At 47.4% G+C, this 24,814-nt stretch overlaps 2 protein-coding genes across 13 annotated transcripts in view; one reads left to right on the forward strand and one right to left on the reverse strand.

Moving 5' to 3' along the window:
• Positions 1-364: 364 nt before the first annotated feature.
• Positions 365-24,805, forward strand: TMEM218 (transmembrane protein 218). Of its 2 annotated transcripts, none has more exons than XM_036859937.1 (4): positions 365-445; positions 9,819-10,033; positions 10,882-10,984; positions 23,717-24,805. In XM_036859937.1, exons 2-4 carry the CDS (start codon positions 9,924-9,926, stop codon positions 23,801-23,803), a joined length of 300 nt encoding a protein of 99 aa, XP_036715832.1. In that variant the 5' UTR covers positions 365-445; positions 9,819-9,923; the 3' UTR covers positions 23,804-24,805. The 2 variants fall into 2 exon arrangements, with proteins under 2 accessions (XP_036715832.1, XP_036715831.1); XM_036859936.1 differs by lacking the exon at positions 23,717-24,805 and adding an exon at positions 14,967-17,567.
• Positions 21,587-24,814, reverse strand: part of SLC37A2 (solute carrier family 37 member 2) — a 30,549-nt gene continuing 27,321 nt past the window's right edge. For 7 of the 11 annotated variants that reach the window (XM_036859934.1, XM_036859926.1, XM_036859935.1 and 4 more), the window contains one exon: positions 21,588-23,265. Coding sequence is in view for 3 of the 11 variants with exons in the window: in XM_036859930.1 (XP_036715825.1) it covers positions 23,250-23,265 (16 nt within the window). In the remaining 8 variants the exon portion in view is untranslated. Of the gene's footprint in view, positions 23,266-24,814 lie in introns of all 11 variants that reach the window. The other 4 variants (XM_036859930.1, XM_036859933.1, XM_036859932.1 and 1 more) reach the window with 1 other exon arrangement.

A 24,814-nucleotide genomic window follows, 5' to 3' on the forward strand; every position in this document is an offset into this window, starting at 1 on the left:
GCCAGGACTCTTCGCCTCACAGCCCTGCGCTGCTGTCTCCATGGTAACAGCGAGGAAGGCCGGGAAAGCAGCTCTTCCGCCCAACAACCCGCCCTCAGGCTAGACTGACCAATGGTCCCGTGGGTTACCTAAGGGAAGGTGTGATTGACAACGGGGTGGGGCGAGCGTGGGGAGCCAGGACTGCCTCTATCCAATAGAACGTGAGGCCGGTCCCAGGACCAACAGGCACCGACCAATCGGAGGGCGTAACGGAGGGCGACGTGCCCACCCACCACGCTTCGCGTTGCCTGGAGCCGCGGCGGTTGTAAGCAAATGAGGGGGAATTTGGGCGTTGAAAGAGCGGCGCTGATTAGCGAATCCGGAATTGCCTGGATGAAAACCCACTTGTGATTCGCCCTGAGTAGACCACATCCCTTGTGGGCTGAAACAGGCCGGACTGAGAGGTGTGAGTAGGGGACCCGGGAGATGGGGAGCCAGATGGGGGGGGGGCGGGGAGGTGAGATGAGTGGGGGTGGCCGCGGAGAGGAGAGAATGGAAGGGGATGGGGCTGAGGAGGCTAGAGGAAGGCGTGGGCGGATGGCGGTGCAGGGACCTCTCAGGCTACCCTCACCGCCGATCTGGACCCAAGGCCTGGCGGCCAATAATTGCTGAATTGGGGGCGGAAAAGGCAGGAATGCTTTATTTCTCATGCTCTTAAGAAAGTGACATGTCAGTGCCCGGTTCGAAATACCTTGTGACCGAAACCTTAATCTCTCTCCCAGCTACTGGTAGGTAGCAGGCGAAAATTCTGAAGATGAGACCTGAGGGCACTGTTTTCCTGTCGCCAGTTTGAATCTGCGACAGGGCGGGGGAATTTAGACTAATACCTTCTCCCAGTTAAGGGAGGACAGAGTTGGGTTTTGGGCTCCTTCTTATGAGAGAGAAAACCTAAAACGTTATCTCCATTCAGGAAGATGTAAGAAGCTTGCAGTGCTTCCTCAGTCATGCCCTATTCTTTTTTTTTTTTTTAAAGATATGGCAATTTATTATTTATTTTTTATTTATTTATGGCTGTGTTGGGTCTTCGTTTCTGTGCGAGGGCTTTCTCTAGTTGTGGCAAGCGGGGGCCACTCTTCATCGCGGTGCGCGGGCCTCTCACTATCGCGGCCTCTCTTGTTGCGGAGCACAGGCTCCAGACGTGCAGGCTCAGTAATTGTGGCTCACGGGCCCAGTTGCTCCGCGGCATGTGGGATCTTCCCAGACCAGGGCTCGAACCCGTGTCCCCTGCACTGGCAGGCAGATTCTCAACCACTGCGCCACGAGGGAAGCCCCGGGAAGCCCCCATGCCCTATTCTTAATTTAGAATTTAACTAAAGTCAGTTTGATCACTAGGAGTATAAGAAGGTTAACTCCAAATCTCAAGCTTTTAAACACTTTCCCCCCAAATATTAAAGGCCCAGAACTGGTCCTGAACAGTTGGTCTACACAACGTTATTGCCTCTGCTCTGGCTGAGGCCAGTCTCCACATTATTCTCCAGATACTCAGTGGCCAATCTTGTCTCACCCTCTTTGTTCAAACTATTTTCTCTCCATGGATCCCCTTCCATTTCTGTTTCACCTTTCCCATTCCTACCCATATGCCAGGGCCCAGCATTAGTTCTAGCTGTACCATGAAGACCCACAGTAACTCCAGCCAAAGCAATATTTCCCCCAAATAATACAAGTGAAGAAGTGCTCTGAAGATGACAGTGCTCCTGCAGATATGTAGTAGTATTTTTATCTTTGGGGGAAATTAACTATAAATTAAGTTTGGCACATTGTCATATCTTTGTTTAGTGTTTCCTAATTGTTTCATGTGCTGTTGATGTCAACAAACCACAGGCTATTAAGGCAAGAGTCACATCGTATTTCTTTTGTATCCTCCAAGTCCCTACCAGTGCTTAAATCAGACGGAGAAAGACAAATATCGTATGATTTCACTCATACGTGGAATAAACAAACAAAAATGAACAAACCAAACCAAACAAAAAGAAGACATAGATCCAGAGAACAGAGTAGTGATTATCAGGGGGGGAGGCGGGGAGGGTGCAAAATGGGTAAAGGGGATCAAATGTAGGGTGACAGATGGAAACTAAATTTTTGGTGGTGAGCACACAGTAGGGCATATAGAAGTGGAAATATAATGTTGTACACATGAAACATATAATGTTATAAACCAGTGTTACCTCAATAAAAAATAAATCTTTAAGAAAGAAAAAAGAAAACAGTGGGTTACAGGAGTGAACTGCCCTTCTGGAGGATTCTTCTTCATTTTCCTTTATAGCTGTTCCAAACCTTCAAAGATAATTGGGCAGGGGGGTAACTTTCACACTTTTTTTCTACTTTAAACACTTCAATATGGTTTGAATTTTAAAATGTTAGGATAATGCCTCTACCTTTATAATGAAATAAAATGCAAGTCTGGGAAAAATCAATTGTCACGCTACCAAAATGCCATCGATGTGGCATCATCTGTTAACGCACTGACAGAAAAGGGGGATCAGTGTATCCGGATTACACCCTTCCACCCTTTCTCCTGCATGCTTCTGTGATTTGAAAGTGCGTAGCGACTGTCGTCCGTTAACCACACCACTCGGGCCCCCAGCAGGCAGCCCTCCAGTGCCGGCTTCTGCACTGGGGTCAGTACCTCCTAATTCCTGCAGATTCTAAGCAGGGCTCATTCTCTTTCCTTCCTCGCTCCCCAGAGACAAACGCTCTTCTGAAATTGCTTTCCATCATTTATGCCCATGTTTTTATGTTTACTGTATATGTGTAGCTCATAAACTACATGTATATTACTATTTAGGTATTTTTTAAATTTTAAAGATACAAGTAGCATAGTACTGTGGGCTTCATTTTGCAACTTGCTTTTAGACTCAATATTGTTTCTGAGATACATTCATATCAATAAGGCCAGCTCAAGTTCATTCATTTTAAGTGTTCATTCTGAGTATATAATACCCATTCCCTTACTGATGGACATTTAGATTTTTTCAGATGTTTTGCTATTATGAACACCCTTCTACATGTCTCTTTATGCCAGAGTTTATCTAGGACCGTGGTTCTTTAAGGGGATGGCAATGCCCCTTTGGTCATTTTGGAATTCATGAGGGCACCTCTGGTTATTATTGTGATTTTGGAGACACTACCAGGGTTTACAAAGCAGGTCTGGGGACGCTAGAAGTCCTGCAATACACTGGACAGCCCCTCATAGTAAAGAATCGTCCTTCCTTCTGCACAAATTTTGAGTGTCTCACAGGATACTCATTTATAATATGAGCCTAGAACCTAACTCCCTTTTCTGTATAAGCATAATGTATTTTTTGGCACAGTTTAATATAGTAAAATTTCCAGGAATGCAACTCTAATGTAAATCAAGGGGAAAGTATACTTATTTGTGGTTTGGAACTTTTTAACAGGAGTTGTTCATCACTCTAGAAAACCCCATACCTGAAGGCAGCCCAGCTCGTGGTATTTGAGTTGCCGTATAACACACCTGCATCAGCCAGCATTTGTAGCTTTTGCGTTCATGGTGATTCTAAGTTTAGGTGCGAGCATCTGAGTGCGTTACTTCCTTATGTATTCTAGTGTAGTCAGCCTGAACATTTGTATATTTAAACATATGCTGTTTTATTATGAATTACTTTCCATTTAAAATTGGCTTCTGCGTATGATATAAAGTAGAGATCTGGTTTTATTCTTTTCTGATTGGATAATCACTTGTCCCAACACTATCTATGAAATCCTCTACCCACTGACTATAAAGCCAACTCTGTCTTGTGCAAAGTCCTCATAAATGCATGGACCTGCTTCTGGGTTCTCTGTTTTATTCCACTGGCTCACGTGTCTTTATGCCACTATCACACTGTTTTAATTACCTTGGTTTTATAATGTGTCTTGCGGCAGTTGGTAACACGAAAGGCAAGTTTCCATCCTGTTCTCAAAATTGTTTTCGCTATTCTTGGGCTTTTGCTTTTCCATATGAATTTAGGATCAGTTTTCAAGTTCCACAAAAAATTACTTTGAGATTTTGGTTAGAATTGCATTGAACTGATAGATTAAGGAAAATTGAGATATTTCAATATTAAACCATCCCATCCATTCAGGAACATGAGTTATTTCTCTATTCAGGCCTTTTAAAAATATGTATCTTCAAATAAAGTTTTATAATTTTTGCTATAAAAATCTTCACATCTTTTGTTGGATTTATTCCTACTTATACATGTATACTTATTCATACACACATCTTTTTATTGCAAAAGTTTCAAATATATTCAGAAGTGCAGAAAATAGTATAGCAAACATTCATATATTCACCACCCAGCTTCAACAGTTAACTCATGACCAGCCTTGTTTCATATTAGCCCCCGTCTTCTCCTCTCCCCTGAATAATTACAAAGTTCCCAGACATCGTTTTCTCTTATCTCTGGTGTGCGTGTGTGTGTACCTGTATATCAGAAATAATCTTGTAGCAGTATAACCACAACACCATCACATTTTTTAAAATTTTATTTATTTATTTATTTATTTATTTTTGGCTGCGTTGGGTCTTCGTTGCTGCGCGTGGGGTTTCTCCAGTTGCAGCGAGCAGAGGCTACTCTTCGTTGCGGTGCATGGACTTCTCATTGCGGTGGCCTCTCTTGTTGCGGAGCACGAGCTCTAGGTGCACTGGCTTCAGTAGTTGCAGCAGGCGGGCCTCAGCAGTTGCAGCACGCAGGCTCAATAGTTGTGGCTCACAAGCTCTAGAGCGCAAGCTCAGTAGTTATGGTGCATGGGCTTAGCTGCTCCATGGCACGTGGGATTTTCCCGGACCAGGGCTCGAACCCGTGTCCCCTGCATTGGCAGGCGGATTCCCAACCACTGCACCACCAGGGAAGTCCCCACATTTTTAAAAAAACAATATTTTTCATTTAAAAAATAAACAGCAATTCCTTAATATCATCAAGTATCCAGATACTGTTCAGATTTCCCCAGTCATCTCATAAAAGGTTTTGTATAGTTGGTTTGTTTGAATCAGGACCCAGACAAGGCCCATATATTGCATTTGTCTGGTATGTCTCTTCAGACTTTCTTTGAAGTAAACTTTTTTGGGAAAAAAAAAAGGTATAACACACATACCAAAAAATATGCAAATCAGAAGTGTACAGCTAGATACAATTTAACAGAATTAACAAAGCCATGTAACCAACACCCAGATGAAGAAACAAAATTTCATAAGCACCCCAGAACCCCCTTCAGGCCCCCTCCAGTCACTACTTTCTACAAGGTAACCACACTCCTGACTTCTAACCCCAAAATTAGTTTGACCTGTTTTTAAACATTATATATGTGGAATTATACAGTATGAACTCTTTTGCCTTTAGCTTTTTACACTCAATATTTGCAAAACTCACCCACATTGCTGGGTATAGTTGTAGTTTGTTCATTTTTGCTGCTTTCTACTATTCCATTGTATGAATGAAGAGATTGTATGTATAATACCACACTTTAACTATTCGACTGATGGATATTTAGGTTGTTTCAGTTTTTAACTATTTCAAATAGGGCTGCGGTGAACTTTTGTAAATGTCTTTTAGTAAACTTATGTGTATGTGTCTGTTGGGGACACACCCAGGAAGAGAAGAGCTGGGTCTAGGGTTCACGTATATTCAGCTTTATTAGATATTACCAAAGAGTCTCCAAAGCGGTAGTAACAACTTAGACTCTCACCAGCAGGATGTGAGGGTTCCAGTTACTCCACATCTTTGTCAACACTTGGTGTTATCTGTCATTTTCATTTTAGCCATTCTGGTAGGTGTCTAGAGGTACTGCATTTTGGTTTTCATTTGCAATTTCCTGATGACTAATGAAGTTGAGCACCTTTTCACATATTTGTTGGCCATTTGTATATCCTCTTTGTCAAGTGTTTATTCTTAGCTGCTTGATCTATCAGTTTCTGAAAGAGGTATATTAAAATCTTGCATGAAATTTGTGGGCTTTTCCGTATATTGCGGTGATTCAGTTTTGGCTTTATATGTTTTGAGGCTTTGTTTTAGGTTCATGTGTTTTGAGTTGTATTTTTTTGTTAAATTATTCCTTTTGTGACTGTTGTTATTAATATTTTTCAAAGCTTTACACTCTGTTTTGCTTGATACTGATATTGCTTTACCAGACTGTATTTTGTTTTGTTTTGCTTGTTTTTTTCTTTTTTTTGGTAATTGTGGTAAAAAACACATATATAAATTTTACTACCTTAACCATTTTTGAGTGTTCAGCAGTGTTAAGTATATTCACATCATTGTGTAACAGATCTCTAGAACTTTTTCATCTTGCACAACTGAAACTCTGTATCCATTGAACAATTCCCCTTTTCCCCTCTTTTTGTTTTGGTAGTATTTGCTTTGTATGTCTTTTTCACTCTCTTTATTTTCAGCCTCTCTCTCATTATGCTTTCTGCGCAGCTTTTATAAAGAGCTGTTCGAAAAAAAAATCTAATATAAGAATCTCTTTTAATAGTCAAGTGTAATCTGCTTACATTTACTATGATTACTGTTATATTTGGGCTTAGTTTTACAGTCTTATTTTGTATTTTCCTTTGCTTCTTTCCATTCCTGCCTTCTGCTTTCTTCCTTTATTTTTCTCACTCTACTAGTATGGAAGTTATTCATCCTATTTATGTTATCTGGTGTTTACCTGTGTGTTTTTTTAACATGCATATTTAGCTTAACAAAGCCTATAGGTAAAATCATTAATTCTCACCTCTTCAGAGCAAAATAATAACTATGGAATGATTTAACTTTGAGCTGTCCTTTCTCACCTTCCACTTGTCGACAAATATTTTAGTTCTTCCTTGTTTTTAACTCATCAAGAAATTAGTCCTTATCATTAAAGAAGTCTTTACTGTCAGTATTTACTAATATTTTTCTCACCATTCCTCCTTACATCTCACACCTTCTTTCTTAGTTCATTTTCCTTCTTGGTGAAGTATATCTATGAGGGGTGAACTCCATTCCAGTCTTTGTATGTCTGAAAACCTCTATTTTACACTCACTCCAGTGGGAACCTTGCATGCTGACCTCCCTCCAGAGAGGTTTCCATTTGTCTCTGCTGGGATCCTATGGGCTTCTCACTGTTAGTGTGGCTTTCATGTTACTCTTACTACTTGGGATTCCCACACCTCAGTGGTAGTGTGATCCGAACCCCTCTCCTGCATGTGATGAAGGATTGGGATGCAGATTTCTCTTGGGTTGTTCTTTTTTCACCCATGGCCTCAGGTTCTTGGCCCGCTTTCTTCCAACCATGTCAGCATCAAATTTTTTAGTCCCTGTTTCAAAGACAGCTGAGCCCTTACAGAGCCCATTTTTATACCTTGTTCTCAGTTCTAGTTCTCTGTATCATGGGTCTGAGACCTCACCTGTCGAGGAGAGGACCACTCCTAAGGTTTGCACCTGGTTCCAGGACCCCTGCAGGTCTTTGGGCTCAGCTCCTGCTTACTATCCAGGCTTTGAGTTACATTTTTGTTTATAGCACTTAAGGATTTCCCTTTATTGCTTTCAAGCTGCGCTGTGTATTAAATTCTTTTCGTTCTATTTTATTAAGCCTTTCTATGTGTTTGCTGTTGTGTGGGGTAATTCCCGTGTCAGCTCTGTCCAGCATATTGACCAGAAGCCAGAGTCATCTTTCTCTAAGATTAGATACGATCCTATCACTCCTTCACTGGACTTTTGTGGGCTTGTTAGCACTGCTTCATGTATTCATCCAACAAATATCTATTACTTATAACCTCTGTAGAAAACAACCGGCGAGACTGTAGTGAGCAAGATACAAAGTCTCTGCCCTCCTGGAGTTTACTATTCTAGCTGGAGAGACAGAAAGTAAACCCGTGAACAATAAATCAGAATGTGAACTACAGCTTGTGAAGTGCGCTCTGAAGGAACTGGAGTGAACGTGGGTTCCTTTAGCTGGGACAGTCAGGGAAGACCTCTCTGAGGAGGCTGCGTTTAAAGCTGGGTCAGAAGGACGAGGAGCAGCCAGCCCTGCAAATGGTAGACGGCTTCTCTGGGGTCAGGGGTTCATTCCAGGCAGTGGAAACAGCAGGCCCAAGGACCCAGAGGTGGGAAAACCCTTGGCATATTGAGTTACTGAGGACACCCGACACCCCTGTGCTCTAATGAGGGCGGAATGGGCAAGGGGGCCACGCCCACCTGCTGCCAGGCCTCTCTGCCCACCTCTCCCTTACTCTGTCCTCTGGCCATGGTTCTCTCCCAAATGGGCCCATGCAAGGTCACCTCCTTTGTAAAGCCCTTCTCAAGTCTCAATTCCCATTGCACTTTGTTTTTCCTACTGATCAGAATGGAGAGTCGTCTGCATAGCAGTGTTCTCCAATAGGTCTTAAGCTTCTGTCAGAAGTAATGTCTTATTTACCTTGTGATCCCCAGCTTGTAGCAATGCTCTACAAGGTAGGTGCAAAATAAATGTTGACTGGGACTTCCCTGGCAGTCCAGTGGTTAACACCCCGCGCTTCCAATGCAGGGGGCGTGGGTTCGATCCATGGTTGGGGAACTGAGATCCCACATGCCTCTCCATGTGGTAAAATAAATAAATAAATAAATAAATAAATAAATAAATGTTGAGTGAATTTATGTAGGGTTTTGTTGGTTAGCAGTTCATGCTTAGGACTTACTTTCCAATATCTTTATAACAGAAATTCTCATAGGTAATCATTTTTGTGGTATTTAAGCCATTAGGGTAAAGAAAACCATCAGCCTGAGGAGGAAATTGTGTACTTAAGGCTTGCCTCTGATACTGAAAGGGAAAATCAGGGGAGGTACTATATGGTGTTACCCTGGAGTGGGTTGAACGGTGGCCCCAAGAAAGATATGTCCACATCTTAACCCCTGGAACCTGTGAATGTGACAGGTTTATTTGGAAAATGGGTCTTTGCAGATGCAATTAAGTTAAGGATCTTGAGATGAGATCATGATGGATCATTTGGGTGGAACTAAATCCAATGACAAGTGTCCCCAGAAGAGATGGGACAGGAAGAAGACAGAGACACAGGGGAGGCCATGTGAAGACAGAGGCAAAGATTGCAATGATGCAGCCACAAGCCAAGGAACACCTGGGGCCACCAGGAGCTGGAAGAGGCAGGAAGAATTCTCTCTTAGAGCCTTTGGAAAAAAGTGTGACCTGGCTGACACGTTAATTTCAGAATTCTGGCCCCCAGGACTGTGAACCTATAGCTGTCTGTTGCTGTGAGCCACCGGGCTTGTTAATACTATCCCGTCACCTTATACCGCAGTTACGTCTTCTGCGACGTGGACATAATACCTACCTCAGAAGCTTATTGCCGTGATTGAATGCGCTATATTTGTAAGGTACTTAGCACAAGTGAACGTTCAGAAACAGGGATGGCTCTTCTTCTTCTCCAAGGATTAGGTGTTTCTGTCTTGTGATTGCCTGCGGAGTCACAGCTCCCACCACAGACTTAACCCGAGAGCTTCGACTTCTCGTGGGCCCTGGAGCTCTCGGGTCCTGGACCTTTTACAGCCCTCGGTTAGGGTTTTGTATCAAGGGAGAATCCAGCTCGTAGGTTGTGGGAAGATAAACTCAGATTCCGAATTTGAAGTGACCCACGTGGAGCAGAAAGCAGCTTCTCAGTCCTCACCAAAAAAGAAAGGTTTAGGTTCTAAATTTTTAATTCCTATTAAGGGACTCGACATTCCCAAAGACCTGTACTGACGAATCCTCCTACCACAGCAATCATCAAAAATTCCCCAGAATGAATTGGGACTTTCTGTGTTTGTCTGACCGCCCACCAGGAAACCCAGGAGTGCACGGAAGCCTGGCGGTACCCACAGCACCGGGGACGGACGGCTCATCGGGCCGGGGGGTCCAGGCCTGCAGCTCTCCGCTGCCTCCCCTGCATGGCTGGCACCGTGCTGGGCGTGGGGGCCGGCGTGTTCATCCTCGCCCTGCTCTGGGTGTCAGTGCTTCTGCTGTGTCTGCTGCTGTCCAGAGCCTCAGGTATAGCTAGGTAAGGCCTTCTCTCCAGCCAGGAGTCCCAGGTAAAAGCGATTAGAAGTGCCATCGCTGACGCTCGTGAAACGTTTAGAATTCAGAAGCTCATTGTTGTAACTACTGGCAGTTTGAATGAGTTGCATTTTCACTTCATCATAAGCACTAACTGTGTTATTTATGCTCGGAAGCAGAGATGGGAGGAGAAGGGGAGTGGTGTTTGTCAGCTCTCAGTGTTGAGGAGATGGGGACACAGGGGATGAAAAGGGAATCCGCTTTCGGTGCCTGTTGAGTTTCTTGGGGTTGTATGTGTGTGTGTTTCTTAATTGTTGAGATTTACAGCAGGCACTGGGTCCAGCCCCTGAGGCTCCAGACCCGGGTCCTGGGACGCTGAAGAGTCGTAGGTGACTTGGGCTGGCGTTGACTTAAGAAAGAATCAGGCCATAAACTGACTCTAAGGTCACCGTAGAGTCACACTCCCTGGCCAGACAGTGTAGGTACAAATCAGCAAGTTACATCATTTACTCAAGTTTCCTGGTTTAAAACACAGCACTGGGGGGCGGGGCTGCTTCGCTTTTTCCCGATCATGACCGCACAGAGGCAAAGGTAAAAACTACCAATTCCCATTCTTAGGAATTTGGAGTTCCCAGGAATAAACAGAAATGCGTCCCGCTGGTACCTGTCTGGGAAGGAGTGTTTTGGGATGAAGGGGAAAACATTTCTAAATTCCCTGGGCGGTGTGGGCAGCACACTGGGCCCTGTTAATGGACTGAAACAGGATATCCACACAGGGAAGAGCCAGTCCCGGCCTAGCTGATTAGAAGGGAGACCGAACAGCGCTTTTAACCCTCTGTCTTTCACTGCCAGGTTCTCCGTCATTTTCGTGTTCCTCGGTGCTCTGATCATCACGGCAGTTCTGTTGCTGTTCCCCCGAGCCAGTGAATTCCCCGCCCCTGAGGCCGAGATGAAGGTAAAACCATGGGTTTTGTTTTGCATCCTGGGTTGTGTCTCTTCTTTCTCTTGCTCTGGACCTCCATCCTGCCCCACATGGTCCCTGATGCCAGGAGGGCCGAAGTGTGTTAGAAAAATTGTAAAGTTGAAACCAGGATGGGGGGAGCTCAGAGGGAGTTTTAACCCCCTCCCCCCTCCCCCAGGAAGAGACAGTCCTTCCGATGCCCCCTTGCGACACCCCCGGGCAGCTATTTGCCTAATCTGTTCTCGTCTCCAGTTTGCATCAAATGGAACGAGCAGTGAGCCCAGAAGCCACCTCGTGGTGTGAGGGCCGGAGTCAGGCAGACAGGCGGGAAGAGCCTGCCCTGAGTAAGAGGCTCCCACTCCTGGTGGCCTCGGCTCGGAAACGCGCATCCCGGGCAGCACCGAGGCAGTGCTCTCGGGTGCTGGACGACATGCATTGTCACCTCCATGTGTTTGCATTTTTCCACTTGTGGCAAGGAGGGAGTACCTTCCATAGAGAAGAGCAGTGAGGAAGCAGTGAGGAAGGCTTTCTCTGGAAAGTGGGAGTCGTAGAGATTGGTGCATTTAACACTAACAGCCTTAGGGGAAGCCCCTTTGGTCCTCGTTTCTAGAACCACATCTCCCAGCACCTACCTGTCTACGTGGATTTTTATCATCTCTCCTAGACCCCACCCATTCTGGTTCATTCCTGACTGGGGCTCTGGCTTTACCATACAGAGCTGGTCTCAGATCCCTCCAATCTTTTTTTTTTTTTTAATTTATTTAATTTATTTTATTTATTTATTTTTGGCTGTGTTGGGTCTTCGTTTCTGTGCGAGGGCTTTCTCTAGTTGCGGCAAGTGGGGGCCACTCTTCATCGCGGTGCGCGGGCCTCTCACTATCGTGGCCTCTGTTGTTGTGGAGCACAGGCTCCAGACGCGCAGGCTCAGTAATTGTGGCTCACGGGCCTAGTTGCTCTGCGGCATGTGGGATCTTCCCAGACCAGGACTCGAACCCGTGTCCCCTGCATTGGCAGGGAGATTCTCAACCACTGCACCACCAGGGAAGCCCCGATCCCTACGATATTGATCACAGTATTGACTTCCTGTGTCCCATTACTTTTTCGAGCAGCTTCTTTCCTCTGTTTTAATTTTTAAGCTGTCACGGTGATAACAGCTAATGTTTTTTTTGTTTTTGTTTTAATTTTTAATTAATTAATTTATTTATTTATGGCTGTGTTGGGTCCTCGTTTCTGTGCGAGGGCTTTCTCTAGTTGCGGCAAGCGGGGGCCACTCTTCATCGCGGTGCGTGGGCCTCTCACTATCGCGGCCTCTCCTGTTGTGGAGCACAGGCTCCAGACGCGCAGGCTCAGTAGTTGTGGCTCACGGGCCCAGTTGCTCCGCGGCATGTGGGATCCTCCCAGACCAGGGCTCGAACCCGTGTCCCCTGCACTGGCAGGCAGAGTCTCAACCACTGCGCCACCAGGGAAGCCCGGAGCTAATGTTTTTTAAGGCATCACTGTGTGCCAGGTCCTGTGCTAAGCCTGTTATTGACAAGCTCTCATGTAAACCTCAGGACAACCCTAAGTGGTATGACACAGGTGCTGTCAGTGTCCCCAGTTCATAGGTAAGGACACCGAGGCTGGAAGGGGTTAGGGTAACTTGCCCAAGGTCATACATGTATAGGAAGAGGCAGAGCAAGGATTCAAGCTGAGGTCTGTCTTCAAAACCTTCATTGTTGGGGACTCCACAGAATATCGAGGGCCTTCGCAGCAAGTGCAGAGGCGACTATTTTGACACTAGACACTAGACTACACAAAATGACATAACTCCTGAACTAAAATCGGCACACATTTCCAGTTCTATCTAGGACTGACCATGGCAAAAGGGAGGAAATTTGTTCTGAAAATTCCAAGGGAAATAATACTTACCACACAAAACTGAGGAATTATTTTCATACATGCCAGGTTTTTTTTGGTCAACATTTGAAAACCACTCTGACTGTGTCAGGACTGTGTGTGTGAGCTGGGGCGCAGACTCCCACCCTGGTTTTCCTGTCTACAATGGGGAGAGCAATGAAGGCTGCGTATTTCTGGATTGCTGCAGATGTGAACATTGGAAGAAGGGTACAGAGCAAACACTGTTTTGAAATCAATCCCTCTTTCCTCTGTCATATGAGATTCAGACCCAGGAGAGCAGAATGAGCTTTGAGCAAAATATGTTCGTCAGCATGGCCAGCAGGATCTCATTTTCAGGTTTTGAGCACCAGCCCCTGCAGCAGCTTGGCTCAATACTGTATCAATAATACATGGCCTGGGCCTTCCTCACCCAAAGCCTGCTAATTGGCTAATTAAAAAGTGAACCGCGTCAAACCAGCAAACACGCAGCTCGCAAGAGACTTGTTCAGTCCTGAAGCCAAGGTCAAAGTTATGTTAAAGCGCTTTCATCAAGCTGACGTTTGTTTTAAGTTGGCTGTTAGGGTAATCTCTGGAGCAGCCCTTTCCTTCTTGGTGTCTTTGGAACTCAGTGATCACAGCAGAGCTCGGACTTGAAAGGTGCTTTGTGTATTGCCACTGTATTAGTTACCTACTGCTGCTGTAACAAATTACCACAAAATTAGGGGCTTACAACACAAATTTACTGTCTTATATAGTTCCGTAGGTTAGAAGCCCCAAATCAGCCTCACTGGGCTAAAATCAAGGGGTTGGCAGGGCTGTCTTCCTTTCTGGAGGTTCTGCGGAAGGATGTTTCCGTGCCCTTTCCTGCTTCTGGAGGCCACCCTCGGCTTGCAGTCCCCTCGCTCCATCTTCAGAGCCAGCAAAGTAACGTCTCTCTGACTCTGCCTCCATCCTCACATCTTTCTCTCTGACCCTCTCTCCTGCACCCCTCTACCACTTCTAAGGACCCTTGTGATTACATTGGGCCACCTGTATTGGACAGTTCAGGCCAATCTCCCTATTTTAAGGTCAGCTGATTAGCAACCTTAATTCCATCTACAACCTTAATTGTCCTTTGTCATGTAATTTAACATATTCAGACTTTCTGGAGATGAGGATGTGGACATGTTAGGGCTGTTATTCTGTCAGCCACAGTCACCCTTCAGGTATTTTGGGTTCTCTTCAGGTACTGGGTTCTGAAAGCTTCCGGAAGTTGTGGAGTCCCCAGTCACTTGGTTTGTGCTGCTGCTCTCTTAAGTCTATAGATTAAACTGCTTTTTCCTGCCCAGACTTAAGCAGCACCATTTGGATCTGCGGAAAACAGAGCTCTGGCTGTGAACAGTAGACAAGCAGGGCCAATACCAATCATAGGTTTCTGTCAGCAAAGACCAACAGCTTCGGGGCCTCAAGTACAACTGGTTGCCAAGCAGCCAACTGCACGAATTGGGGCAAGTTATCTCTCCTCTTCGTGTTTCAGTATCTCAGGAAAATGGCTATTTCCTCCAACCCTTGGAATGCTGGGTTACGAATGTTAGGGTTCAGAACTCTTCTGATGAAAGTTTTAGAGTCACCTTTTCATTTTGAAAATGACATCTCCTGAGTTGGCAATGGGTTGATGATGGGAGGGCTCGGGTCCTGGGTGTGTGGGGTTTATTATACAATCGTATCTTTATGTATGTTTAAAATTCTCCATGAGGAAAAGTTGACAGCCACCAAATGAGCCTTCCAGAGACCAAGCAAGCAAGCTTCTCATTAACTCTTTCAGAGAACTGATTTCAGAACAGAAAAGGACTCGTCCAGGGTCTTCAGAGTGTTTGTGAACCTCCTACATGGAGCCATTTGTTCCCTGGACTTCATTAAGCCTCTCTTTATCTTGTATTTCTGGCTCAGCACGTTGAGAAAAAGGTTCTTTCTTATCCATTTGCAGGGTAGACTCAGGGCAGGATGTTACTGGAAGTTACAAATATGGACAGACTCTGGGCCCATTCATCAGAGATTACAGATGAGCACAGCCAGGGTGCGGAAGTGACAGTAATTTCGCTTTTGATGTTTCCTTCTCCAGATTGTAGATGCCTTTTTCATTGGCCGCTATGTCCTGCTGGCTTTCCTCACTCTCGTCTTCCTTGGGAGCCTTTTCTTGGTTCTAATCCATCACATCCTGGAGCCAATCTGTGCCAAACCACTGCGGTCCTACTGAGCCATCTTCAGGAAAACCAAGACCCTGTTCTTTCCCTCGCTTTGATGTCACTGATGAGCAGAAAGGTATTGTTTGGAGTCTTGTTCTGACAGCCTTCCTGCCTTAAGATCGGAGGATCATCTCTTCATCACTAAGACAAATCCCTTGAGTCCTGGCTTCCAGAAACAGGGTTGCAAAATTGCCCCTGGGGAGAGATTCTCACCAGCTTAAGAGGGATATTGCCGTCTTCTTAGCACCTGTACCTCAGATTTTCCATCTCTTTTGAAAAGGAAATAGCAACAGGGATCTGCTTAGGGTAGGTTTTCAATGAAGACTTCAGTAAATGAATTTTGGGAAAAGGGGCACTTTGGCTTCTGCTGTCCAATAGATGGAAGAACTTGGTCCTTTTTGATACTATGAAAAATTGTCAGTTACAAGGTCAAGATCATTTGGGAAAGAAAGACAATCAAAGTTCAAAAGGTTATTTCAGTGTGATGACCTGGAGACATATCCAGGTGCCGGTTACGGAGCACTCCGCGTATCCTGACACCGGGCTCCACAAAGGCCATGGTGTCACTTCCCGCTGCTCCAAGAAAGCAAGCAACAGCAGCCAAAGGACTGGCTTTCACCTCGAACTCCTGGCCACAGCCTTCTAAATCCAGCATTTCTATATTTCAGGTTTCCTTGGGGATTAGAGGCAGGGTATGGAAACGTCAGTTGTGTGTCCTGCTGCTGTCTCTCTGGATTCTTCTTCTTCCAGGATTCGGCGGCCTTTGTTCCCTTATTTGGCTACCATAAGAGTCCATTTGGGGTTACTGTCATCTCTTTCATCTTCGTAGTTCTTTCTCCAAAGCTGGTGAGGAATGTATATGCCCAGGCTTAGGTATAACTTTATACCTAAGCCCCCAGACCAAGTGAAATTTGTTATTAACTAGATGGGCTCTAGGCTGGTTCCATTTTGGAAGTCGCATCCTGGCTCCCTAGAGCTATTTGAAGGAGGACTTTCTGGCTTAAAATTAAGAACCAGAAAACAAGTTGGAAAAAGAACTTTGATTGAGTACATGCTATATGCCAGTAGTACACTAATCTTTTTTTTTTTTTTTACACAGATGTAAATGACAGGCTTGTGTGTTAAGGGCAAAAATATGCTTCGTACAAAGGGTATTTTAGCTCGGCCTGCCTTCTGTAGATCCTGTAACTACCAGCAGTGGTGACATAAATGATGGGTCACTTTCTACCTTCATATGCCAAGCAGTCATGTCCAACCCTGAAAACAACCCTCACAGGGTTGGGATAAGAAGTAGAAGTCTGGGAGGGCACAAAATGAATTTCACTGAGTTCTACATGGGGGACCCCGATAATCAATGGCTAATATGGCACCCCCTGTGCTCACAGCCTTCCTGGGGACAGGGCTTAGAGGGCATCCCTTAAATACAAACAAATCATCTCAGGGTCCCATTCATCCTTCTTTGATCAATGGCCTTAGCGCAGGTGGTGCCACCCAGAGGGGATCCCGCGGCAAAGAGACTGTGGTGATCCCACTGTCTGGAAGCGGGGGAGGGAGAGTGAATCAGGGCTTCCATATAAGAAGACAGGTTATTTCTCAGCCTCTTAAAATTGCATCCTGGCGAAAACCACATCAGCAGGACGCCACAACGTTCACAGCGGAGACATTTGCCTGATCCACTAGGTGGCGCTGTCTCAAGCCGGCAGAACACACTAGGTAATTTTTTTGACAAGTTCCTTTTATTTCTCACTGGTAAAACAGAAGTAGAGCTAACATTCTTTCCTGATGCATGGTATCGGATATTTAATCTAAGAATTCATCAGAGTTATTGTACGCTGTTCAGTTGCTAGGGAATGCACTGCCATTCATGCATGCTGCACACAGCAGGTGTGGGCACTCACTCAGCATTGACTGTGCTCCCACTGGGTGTGAAGCACGGTCCTGGTGGAGTAAATCCATCCAAGAATGAGGCTCTGAGGCATCCAGGCTGTCTTCCTCACTCCTTCCTGGGATGAAGGCATCCAAATCATTTTTAAATGTTTTTATTCTAACATAAAGTAATCCGTTTCTTGATCTGTTCTCTAAGACATAAACTTTTCTGTCAGCTCTATCCTGTTGCTGCTGCAGTTGAAGGGTTTTGTTTTGCTTTGATTTTTATTCATGTGTAAAGAAACCTGCTGCAATTATTTCACAGATGAGAGACAGGCAGAGAGATGCAGGGGTTTAAAAAGTTGCCCAGCTTGTTAGTAGTGAGGTTCACACTTTGCATCGGGATCCTGACATTTCATTTCTCAGATAGTTTAAGGATCCGTTTTGGCTTTCAAACAACTCCTTATTTTTACATTGGCTAACACTACTTCTTAGCTATTTGTATGCACCATTCCCCTGACCCATATCCAAAAAAGGTAAACGTTTCATTAAAGAATTCCTAATTAACATTTATAGTACAAATAAAAAACATTTTATCATGACATCTTGGCATAAAGCTTCAAGTATTTGGCTCTTATTACATAGGAGCAAGTTTCCAGACATGGGAATGGGAACCGCATGGAAGTGAATCTGGAGAAGTGCTGATTCTCCTCACAGGAGCGTAAAAACTCAGGATTGGAAGGGATGCTGTAGTCCATAGAGTTCAATCTTTCATCTCTATTTCCAACGCAATACTTCGGAATATTCTGTTCTTCACTTGCTGAGATCACAATTTTTATTGTATTGAGCAAACACGTACGAGGCACTTTTCTAAGTGCCTTCTTAAGTGTTAACTTATGTAATCCTTATAGCAACCCTGTGAAATAAGTGCTCTTAATACCCCCATTTCACAGACGGGGAACAGGCACAGAGGGGTGAAGTGGTTTGCTTGAGGTCACTCAGCTAGGGTTTAAACAGGACTCAGGACCTGAACTCAGGCAGTCTCAGTTCTTCTCTTCCTTACATCGTGTTGCTCCGTAAGATGCAAACAAAGGAAAAGGAGGGACCAAGGAATACCAAGGAGAAGCAGTTGAGTCTCGAGGAAAATCCAGCATCTTAGGAATTGGCCAGGAATCCAGGGCAATACAGTTAGCAGCCACGTGGACCTCAGGGACAGCCTCACTGATCACCTCTGGTTTGGGGTGGGGGGTGGGGTCTCTGTGCTGTGAGACTTTGCTTAGAGATACCGAGGGAGCGGCTTGTGGACTGAGTATCAAGGATACACGCCGCAAGCTCTCTCTTCAACACTGTCTGCCCAGAAAGTTTGGTACTTGGCTTGGTTTTCAGAGGTGCCAGTGGGAGAATCAGAGCCACGAGCCAAGAATATGTGTTTGTTTCTCGATCTCTGTCTCTAGCAGACCACACTGGTTGCTGTTTACTCAAGGAAAAAAAAAATATTCCCCTGTCCCCCCACTCCCAGCCCACTCAACACACACCCTCCTGCCTCAGTTTCCTGGGACCTAAGAAATGACAGCAAGGATCAAAGCTGGGGCCCAGCACCACAGACGGAATGAGAAAGTTCATTTTTCTGGTTTTCCTCACAAACATTGGATACTGTAAAGGGTGTACATTTAGCCCAGGTCCTGCCTTCAGGGAACTCGGGGTAGTTACACATGTGGCATTTATATGTTATCCAAATGCTCCATGGCCATCCTCTCCACTTTTTTTTTTTTAAATCTTTGCGGATTTCTTTGGTCTTGCTGTCTTCATATTGATTTGGCCCCATTTTACACTGGGAACATGTAATAGTTTCCTATTGCTGCTATAACAAATTACCACAAACTTAGCAGTTTAGAAGAATACCAATTTATTATAGTTCTGGAGGTCAGAAATCTAAAATGGGTTTTCAACGAGGCTAAATCAAGGTTTTGGAGGCTCTAGGGGAGAATCCTGTTTCCTTGCCTTTTCCAGCCTCTGGAGGCTGCCCATATTCCTTGACCCTGCATCCATCTTCAAAGCCAGCATCTTCTGACAGTCCAGTGGTTAGGACTCGCCGCTTTCACTGAACCTGAGGACACAGGTTCGGTCCCTGGTCAGGGAACTAAGATCCCGGCACGTCACTCGGTGGCAGCCAAAAATTTTAAATTTAAAAACTAAAAAAAAATTTTTTTAAGCCAGCATCTTCTAATCTGACACCTGACACTCTTGCCTCCCCCTCTGATTTGTAAGGAGCCGTTGTGATTACATTGGGCTCACCCCTGACAATCCAAAATAGTCTCCCCATCTCATGGTCCTTAACCACGTCTGCCAGTCTCATTTGCCATGTAAGATAGCATTCACCGGTCCTGGGAGTTAGGCTGTGGACCCCTCTGGAGGAGGGGGCATTATTCTGCCTACCCAGCATATCCGGCCCCTCTTCCGCCTCTAAGGACTGCATCCTTCTACCTTCCCTCTTCCATCCTTTCCGTACCCCACGCCTTCACGCATGAGACCTGCCCCATTAGCTCCAGTGCCACTCTCCAGTTCTCAGGGTGCCCACCCGACACCCATGATGTGTTGATAACTTCCCCCGACTTCACTCATAGTGGCCGCCTCCGAGTGCTAAGATCCACCAAGAGACGCTTTCCTTTTCTTGGCTTCTCCCCACCCCCTCACTAGCCCAGCCTCCCAATGGATCTCTAAAGGAGACATGCAAAGAGTTATTGCTTTTTAATTACAAGTGCTATTGTAACATCTATAAGGAAGAACACTTTAAGCTTAATTGAGACCAAATGTGAATTAAATTAAATGAATAACTAATTAACGTAATGCTCATGCATTAGCCTCGAGTGAGTGCCGAGGCCCAGAGAGGGGGCAGGTCCTGGGCCTCCAGGGACAGTCAGTGCCCAGAGCTGCGGGGATGGGGTGCGGGGCAGGGATCCTGGGCCTGGGACCCAGGTGTGCAAGGACAGATCTCAGGGCCCAGGGCCCCGGACTCCTACCTACACCCCAGCCTTCATTTCTGGGGCCCGTCCCGAGCTCCCACACACCCTGTGCATCTCCCTAGCGCCACACTGAGCCGCCGGCACCAGAGAATGTCTGTTCATTTTCCAGTCCCTGGGCCTAACACAGTTAGGGGCTTGGTACGCGTCCATTTTCACTTCCTTCCTGTTCATTCTTCCTTCTGGATGGTCACATCTGTTCCTCCATTGCCACTGGGATTGCCCTCCTGCCAGCCCTGTCCCTTCAGGGCTGGACGAGTGGATGGCGGAAGTCTTTCAACTTGAGTCACCCACCCTGGTGTTTTTTCTCGCATTGTTTAAACGTTTCCCTGTTCCTGTCTTATCCCCTAACTAAACAAGCCCCTGAGGGCAGGGCGTGCGTTGACACTGACTTGTCTCCCTGATTCATAGCGATCCTCTAAGGGAGGTAACGTTATTACTGTTTTCTAATGAGGAAAAGGCTCGAAGCCATCAGTGGTGAGGCTGGGGAAGAGACCTCCAGAGTGAGCGCCCAGAGAGGGACAACACCCTGCCAACACTGCCCCAGAAGCGGGTGGGCGAGGGAGCCTGTCTCCCTGCAGGGAGCAGAAAAGGAGCCCCGGCACGGGCTCTACCGTGGGATGATGGCGCCATCTAGTGGCTTCCCTGAGTGCTGCTGGCAGGTAACCTGATCTTTTTTTTTTGTTTCTTTTTGTTTATTTATTTTTGGCTGTGTTGGGTCTTTGTTGCTGCGTGCAGGCTTTCTCTAGTTGTGGTGAGCGGGGCTACTCTTTTTTTTTTTAATTTTTATTTATTTATTATTATTATTTTTTTTAATGCTATTCTTGTCTGCTTACATTCTTTTTATGTATGTATGTATGTATGTATGTATGTGTGGCTGTGTTGGGTCTTCGTTTCTGTGCGAGGGCTTTCTCTAGTTGTGGCAAGCGGGGGCCACTCTTCATCGCGGTGCGCGGGCCTCTCACTATCGCGGCCTCTCGTTGCCGAGCACAGGCTCCAGACGCGCAGGCTCAGTATTGTGGCTCACGGGCCTAGTTGCTCCGCGGCATGTGGGATCTTCCCAGACCAGGGCTCGAACCCGCGTCCCCTGCATTGGCAGGCAGATTCTCAACCACTGCGCCACCAGGGAAGCCCAAGCGGGGCTACTCTTAATTGCAGTACGTGGGCTCTCTTGTTGCGGAGCATGGGCTCTAGGCGCGCAGGCTTCAGTAGTTGTGGCACATGGTCTCAGTCGTTGTGGCTCGCGGGCTCTAGAGCGCAGGCTCAGTAGTTGTGGCGCACGGGCTTAGTTGCTCCATGGCATGTGGGATCTTCCCAGACCAGGGCTCGAACCCGTATCCCCTGCATTGGCAAGCGGATTCTTAACCACTGCGCCACCAGGGAAGCCCCAGGTAAACCTGATCTGGAGAGATGGATTCTTGAACCTGAGCTGCAGCTCCACCCTGGGGGCCTGAGGACTTAGACATCCCAAGTGGCTCCTGCTTTTAAAGCCAGAGTGGGTCTCGGGCACTTTGAGACTTGCTATTTGTCACCACTGGCGTGTGTACAACCTGTCTCAGCGGGGAGGGAGTTGTATCCGGCCCGTGAACTGCCGACAGGCTCGCCCGCGGGTCCTCAGTGTCCTCACGACTGCTTCCTCTGGGCACGCCAGTGGTCAGCACCCCAGCACACCACCCTGTGGCCCTGGGATGCTGCCCCAGCGGCCCACGTGAGCCCTGACAGGACGAGCACAGGCACAGCTGGTGACATCTGTATCGGGGCTAATGGGCAGCTTCAGAGGGCAGACAGAAATGCCAAGCACTGGCCTGGCAGATCCAAGGGTTTGGGGCGGCCAGAACACGCGGGAGAGGAGGCCAGCTGCAGGGGGCCGCGAGCTGCACACGTAACAGGTGCCTGAACGAAGCCGGCAGCACCCGCCCTCCTTGCTAGTCACGTCACCCTGGTGCCTGTGCTTTGGGTGTCAGTCCTTTTTCTGTGTCCACTACCTACTCCGTTCCCAGAGCAGAGCTGGCAGACAGTGAGCACTCGGCAACCACTGGCACTTCATTAGCAAAATATTTAATAACGTAACTGGTACTTTGGTCATGCCCTCCGCCCCACCCTTCCCCTACAGCACCGCCCTGACAAGCCATCTTCCCTGGGGACACAGAGGGCTGGGATGAGAGCAGGCAAGGGGCCCTCACAGTTGGGAGTGACGCCTCCCCTGTCTCTCCCTAGGCCTGCCCTGGAGGATACGGCAATAATGCTTTAATCAAAATGGGTCAGGAGTTAGAAACAGGATCAAATGGAGGGTAGATGGAGGAGTGCCAACGTGGGGAAACACACGGAGAAAACTGGCTTGTGGACAAAGGGACAAAGAGAGGCCGGGTGGCTCTGAAATAGCGCTTCTAGGCTCAGGCTGATTACGGAGGCTCACGTTTAACGTGAGAAGGGGAGACGTGCTTTTTCCAGGCCGTGGCCCTGCTGAACCTCTGCCTTCTGTCTTGGAATCTGAACAAGCAAGAGTCTGAGCATATCCCTTCTTGTACCAAAATGCGGACACCGCTTAGCCCTGATCCCTTCCGCTGGCGGCCTCCAGAGCTCAGGCCTTCATCGCTGGCAGCGTGACTGACGCCTTCGGGGCCCTCACAGCTCCTCCTCTCCTTCCGCTCCCCTGCGCAGGACTGTATACTGTGTGGTAAATCACTTCTCTGTCATCAAGGGCTTTGCAGTTAATAGATACTGTTTAATAATCTTTAGGACCAGGCAGCCTCTATGCTCTGTTAGTCCCCAAACAATGATGAAAACCTCCCCTGACGTATTCCCGGCAGCCACGAGACTAGTTACCCATTCATAAATCTTAAGAATGCATGTCCTGTTTCCAAGTACCCGCCCCCCTGCCCCAGGTTAACTATAAAATTGTCCTGATGGCCCCTTGGTGGTGTGGAGCGCTCCCAGACCGCCGTCCACCTGACCCCAATCCCGATCCCACCCTGTAAGTGACCCTATACTAAACTGGTCCATTGATCACACGGAGCTGCCTCCTCAATTTTTGGTCTCAAGGTGCCTTAGTTCAGTGGGCACTTTGCATCCCCTCCGTCCTCCCACAAGGCCCTTGAGTCTTCCGTGGCCTCAAGCTTGGTGGTCCCCTGCTGGTGGAGAGTCTCCTAGCCCGTGGAAGCCTCGTGGGCTGGGCTGGCTGGTGTTGGGTCCAGAGGCTTTGCCTCAGCCATCTGTGGGGGGGAACTGTGGGACCCGGCGAGGGCCCTCCAAGTTTCTGCTGCGATCGGGTCCTCACATTTCTCTATACCTGCGTGAGGAGCAGAGAGGCAATGGAAGAGAAAGTGAGACAGGGGTTAGCAAGCTCCTGCCCCAACGGTGGGGACGGGGAAGGCAGGTCCCGAGGGTCCCTTAATAATTGCCTTTCATCCCGTTCACTATGATTAGGGCTCCCTGTCACCTCTTCAGCAAGCAGGGAACACCAAGCCAGAATAATGTGAAAAACGTTACAATGTCTGTACCGCGTTTGACCACTCTGCAAAGCAGTACCACATACCCAGCTTGTCGCAGCCTGAGATCAGCCCTACCAGGTATTTAGAAACGAGCATCCCCATTTGACACACAAGGACGCGGACATTCAGAGAAGATGCCCAAAGCTCTATAGAAGCAGGTGAGCAGAGAAGCCAGGATGGTCCAGCATTTCTGGTTTCAAGCCCCGAGCTCCCTCTGCCCAAGCAAGTGACTCTGCTTCTCCCACACAGGCCTTCCTCAGAGAAGGACCCGCTGAGGATGCAGAGAGAAGCCAACCCCGCACACCTGGGGTCAAACTCAGGCTCTGCTGGGACTAGCTAAAGGCCTGAGGTATGTTCCATGAGTTCCGAGCCTCTGTTCTCTCACCTCTAAGTGAGAACATCTACCTCTCAAGGCTGCTGAGAGGGAAGCCAGTACAGCTACAGACAGACTCAGCTCACGCCCAGAGCAGACGCTTACTGCGCACTCACTCTTCCCTTTCTGCATCACTTCCTCTCCTCCCAGTGTCCCCCCCAGGCCTGGCCTGGGGACGGCAGGTGGAAGGAGCACTGGTCACGTGAGGTGCCATCACTGCTCCCCCTCCAGGGCAGGGCAGGGCACAGACTCCGCTAATGCCTCCTGCCCTGCATTCTTCTCCCCCTGAACCCGGACGACGCCGTCCTCAAAGGGAAGTTCTCCCCCAGATACAGTGCTGGTTACCATGACCCCAGTGGGCTCTTCCTCACATTTACCATCCAGACCAGGTCCATCGCTCCGGCAGCTTCTCATTAGCAAGAGCTTCCTAAGGAGAGCCAGAAAGGCCACGAGAGAACATTGCCAAGCCCAGCACCAGCCGCGCAGCCCAGCCTCTAGCGCCCTGCCTCAGCCGCGAGCCTATCTGCGCGGCCTCCACACCCGCCACCTCTGGGCAACAGGCAGAGAGCACAGCAGGCCAGCTTTGGGTTTTGCTCCAGAGGCTTTGCTTGGTAGCCGCTTCTGTCTGCACACCCCAGGCAGAGGGGCCAGATGCCCTTGGTTTCTGAACTTCGGAGGCACAGACGGCTCAGCGTCCAAGTTCAGAGGGAAAACGATTTCCCTGGATGCTGCCCGCTCTGTCCCGGGGTCTGCGTCCAAAGCCCTATCGCTCTCCCTAAGGACGAGAGGCTGCCGACCTTCACAGCAGCTCCGGCCCCTTAGGAAACACTTCCCCAGCACCACACTCCGCCCAGACTCAGAGTCTTTGGAACTGGCCCCCAAGGAAAAAGCGAAAGTCAGAAAAATCACACTGAAGGAGAGAGGCTTTGCATGCGCTCTAAGGGCACAGGAGTTAACAGACTTGAAGAAAATAC

Source organism: Balaenoptera musculus, chromosome 8 (assembly GCF_009873245.2).
Source record: "Balaenoptera musculus isolate JJ_BM4_2016_0621 chromosome 8, mBalMus1.pri.v3, whole genome shotgun sequence".
Classification (NCBI taxonomy): Eukaryota; Metazoa; Chordata; class Mammalia; order Artiodactyla; family Balaenopteridae; genus Balaenoptera; species Balaenoptera musculus.

Bases quoted from the DNA above. Each gene is read 5' to 3' on its own strand.
- TMEM218 (XM_036859936.1), top strand. From the start codon at position 9,924: ATGGCTGGCACCGTGCTGGGCGTGGGGGCCGGCGTGTTCATCCTCGCC. The intron at 10,034-10,881 runs GTAAGGCCTTCT...TTTCACTGCCAG, and splicing joins AGAGCCTCAGGTATAGCTAG to GTTCTCCGTCATTTTCGTGT. The intron at 10,985-14,966 runs GTAAAACCATGG...TTCCTTCTCCAG, and splicing joins CCCCTGAGGCCGAGATGAAG to ATTGTAGATGCCTTTTTCAT.